Raw genomic sequence first — 3,864 nt, forward strand, 5'->3', positions numbered from 1 at the left:
GACAGGTGTCTTTTATACTGATAATGAGTTCAAACAGGTGCCATTAATACAGGTAACGAGTGGAGGACAGAGGAGCCTCTTAAAGAAGTTGTTACAGGTCTGTGAGGCCAGAAATCGTGCTTGTCTGTAGGTGACCAAATACTTATTTTACCAAGGAATTTACCAATTAATTCATTAAAAATCCTACAATGTGATTTCCTGGATTCTTTCCCCCCATTCCAGGGGTGCCCAACCTTTTTTTAACCAAGATCTACTTTTGAAGTTGATGGCATGCCGAGATCTACCAAGTCAAGATCAAGGGCCGGGCAATAATTCAAACAAGGAGCCGCAATCGCAGATCACACGTAGTTGAGTTTTTATTTGCACAGGAGGAGAATAGGCAGTATAAATGCACAAAAAAATGAGGAACTGATCAACATGTCACAAATAGGTTGTCCAAAACAGAACTTCAGAGGCACATCATCTCTCTCTCCCTCTCTCAACCACACACACACACACACACACACACACACCAGAAGAGATCACTTCAAAGCAGGAAGGAGGAGAAGAGAAGTCCAATATTTCAAAATGATAAACTTCACTGGAGAGTGGCAATAGCAGGGAAACCAGCAGTTGGATTTAAATGAATCTGGAAAACAGATAAAATACTCCTCTAAGTATATGGATATGATATGAATATGTCATTCAAGATACTACTACTACTACTACTACTACTACTACTAATAATAATAATAATAATAAACACTTCTCTACCTTAGTGGGACTTCTGGCACTGGGAGGAGGCAGCTAGCTTCTCGTAATCCGGACAGTAGGAGTTGAGTGCCAGCCTTAAGCAGGCCGCGAGGTGGTCATCAGTCAGTGTGGTTCTGTACTTGGACTTGATTATTTTCATGTGTGAAAAGGCAGACTCACACAAATATGTTGATCCAAAAAGGGAAGTCATATTCAGTGCGCATTGTCTGAGGTTTGGATACTTCTCTTCCAGCAGCAGGTTCCAGAATTCGCCAGTTATCCCAGGTGTTGCTCTGCATTTGATCTCAATGTCATTTTGCAGTGTAAGAATTTCATTCTCGACAGCACTGGAGTCCAGGCTGAAGAGTGTGGCTACTTTGGGCGCAATGCAATCCACATCAACATTTTCACCAAATGGAAAGCACAGAAACTGAGCAACAGGCTCAATGGACGCAAAGTCAGTAAACCGGCGCTCAAACTCCAAAAGAATGTTTTGGATCTGTTGCTCATAACGAGCAAGTTCCACACTGTCTTTGCCCTGACGGCGGAGCTCAGCCTCCAAGTGCGGAAAGTTCCTGACATCACACTGTTGCAACCTGCGTAACAGCAGGCGCAACTTCGTTTTAAAGGTGTTCACTGAACTGATTATGTTGGCGATGTGCTTTCCTTTCCCCTGCAGCTCGAGATTCAAGTCATTGATCTTATTGGTGACATCTGTGAGAAAAGCCAAATCAGCGAGCCACTGACCGTCCTCCAGCTGAGTATAAGCAGCAGCATGGGTAGTTGTGTGCTTCAGGAACTCTTTAATTTCGGGCAAAAGTTCCAAAAATCTTTCGAGGAATTTGCCTTGGCTCAACCACCTGACGTCGGTGTGCAGCAGCAGAACGGTGTGGTCTGCACCTGCCTCCTCGAGCTGGGCACGGAATAAGCGCCTCTGTAAACTCCTGGCCCGAAAAGAGCACGCGATTTTTATAGCTACGTCCATGACGTCCTTCATGTTCAAAATCTTCCCGCACAGCCCTTGTTGGTGAATGATACAGTGATAGTTCAAAAAATCAGGGAAAGATTCCGACTGCTTGCACAAAGCAACGAACCCAGCAGTATGCCCAACCATAGATGGAGCCCCATCAGTTGTGATTGACGTAAGTTTGAAGAGGGGTAAATGCGACTTACTGACAAACTCCATAAACGTGTCAAAAACATGCGACCCTCTTGTGTGCCCTTTCAAAGGCAAAATTGTCAGAATCTCTTCTTTTGCCATCATGTTATGAAAAACCATCCGAATGAAAACACATAACTGCGCCACATCCACAGCATCAGTTGATTCGTCAAATTGCAGCGAAAAACAAAGACAGCTCTCAATGTCATTTCTAAGCTGTCGTTCAATGTCCTCTGACATGGTCTCGCACCGCCTTGTAATGGTGTTCCTGGATAGCTGGGTTTCTTGAATAGCCGACATGATCTCCTTCTTGTTCTTGAAGTCAGCAAAAAGTGCATCCGCGGCCTCCACAAAGGCTTCTTTGAAAACTTCGCCGTCTTTAAAACATTTCTTGTGCTTTGCCAGAACACGACTCACACGGTAAGACGCTATCGTGGCAGTTTTACTCTTATTAACAGGTTGCGTAAACACTGCCTGCTTTGCGGCTAGCTGTCTCCTCAGGTTGTTTACCTTTTCAGTTCGTACAGCTGATTTCGCCGGGAAGTCTTTAGCATAGCTCTTGTGAACTGTCATGAAATGTCGCTCCAAATTTCCCTTCTTTGGAATGGCCACGGTAGCATTACAGATCAAACACACTGGCTTTGAATTCGAAAAAACAAAAAAGTAATCCTCTTCCCACTCAGGATGAAAGTGATAATTTTTAGCTTTTTTGGTTTCCGCCATTATCTTCTCAGCTTCCACTACACTGGTTGCTAGGTTGTAAGTAGGCGGACTCTAAAGCTTCTTCGCGCTTTAGGCCCCTAGTTACAACCTAGCAACCATGGCAAACCATACCCAGCATGCAACAGAATAGGATTCAGAATTATTTATCTCATCTCATCTCATTATCTCTAGCCGCTTTATCCTTCTACAGGGTCGCAGGCAAACTGGAGCCTATCCCAGCTGACTATGGGCGAGAGGCGGGGTACACCCTGGACAAGTCGCCAGGTCATCACAGGGCTGACACATAGACACAGACAACCATTCACACTCACATTCACACCTACGGTCAATTTAGAGTCACCAGTTAACCTAACCTGCATGTCTTTGGACTGTGGGGGAAACCGGAGCACCCGGAGGAAACCCACGCGGACACGGGGAGAACATGCAAACTCCGCACAGAAAGGCCCTCGCCGGCCACGGGGCTCGAACCCAGGACCTTCTTGCTGTGAGGCGACAGCGCTAACCACTACACCACCGTGCCGCCCCAGAATTATTTATATATTTAAGAATTATTTATATATTTCTTAATTTTATTAATATGAAAATATATTCTGGTCACTCATGAACGATGGTTTTATTAGTGTGCTTTTTGAACAAGGTTTTTTTTTTGTCATTCTCGCGATCGACTGAAACTCCGCCTGCGATCGACTGGTAGACCGCGATCGACTGGTTGGGCACCCTTGCCCCATTCTGTCTGTCATAGTTGAAGTGTACCTATGATGAAAATTACAGGCCTCTCTCATCTTTTTAAGTGGGAGAACTTGCACAATTGGTGGCTGACTAAATACTTTTTTGCCCCACTCTATCTATCTATCTATCTATCTATCTATCTATCTATATAAAATATATATACGTATATACACACGGGGCGGCATGGTGGTGTAGTGGTTAGCGCTGTCGCCTCACAGAAAGAAGGTCCGGGTTCGAGCCCCATGGCCGGCGAGGGCCTTTCTGTGTGGAGTTTGCATGTTCTCCCCGTGTCTGCGTGGGTTTCCTCCGGGTGCTCCGGTTTCCCCCACAGTCCAAAGACATGCAGGTTAGGTTAACTGGTGACTCTAAATTGACCGTAGGTGTGAATGTGAGTGTGAATGGTTGTCTGTGTCTATGTGTCAGCCCTGTGATGACCTGGCGACTTGTCCAGGGTGTACCCCGCCTTTCGCCCATAGTCAGCTGGGATAGGCTTCAGCTTGCCTGCGACCCTGTAGAACAGG

General features: G+C 45.6%; 1 protein-coding gene across 1 annotated transcript; it reads right to left on the reverse strand.

The window, feature by feature from the left end:
- Positions 1–538: 538 nt before the first annotated feature.
- LOC132874196 (zinc finger BED domain-containing protein 5-like) lies at positions 539–2,464 on the reverse strand. The gene is made up of 2 exons (XM_060910186.1): positions 754–2,464; positions 539–628 (listed from the first exon to the last, which is right to left on the reverse strand). Exon 1 carries the CDS (start codon positions 2,462–2,464, stop codon positions 755–757), a length of 1,710 nt encoding a protein of 569 aa, XP_060766169.1. The 3' UTR covers positions 539–628; position 754.
- Between the last annotated feature and the right edge of the window lie 1,400 nt (positions 2,465–3,864).

This window comes from Neoarius graeffei, chromosome 26, assembly GCF_027579695.1.
Source record: "Neoarius graeffei isolate fNeoGra1 chromosome 26, fNeoGra1.pri, whole genome shotgun sequence".
NCBI classification, from domain to species: Eukaryota; Metazoa; Chordata; class Actinopteri; order Siluriformes; family Ariidae; genus Neoarius; species Neoarius graeffei.

What these genes read in the sequence shown, in the direction of transcription:
- LOC132874196 (XM_060910186.1), bottom strand. Translation starts at nt 2,464, where the DNA reads ATGACAGTTCACAAGAGCTATGCTAAAGACTTCCCGGCGAAATCAGCT.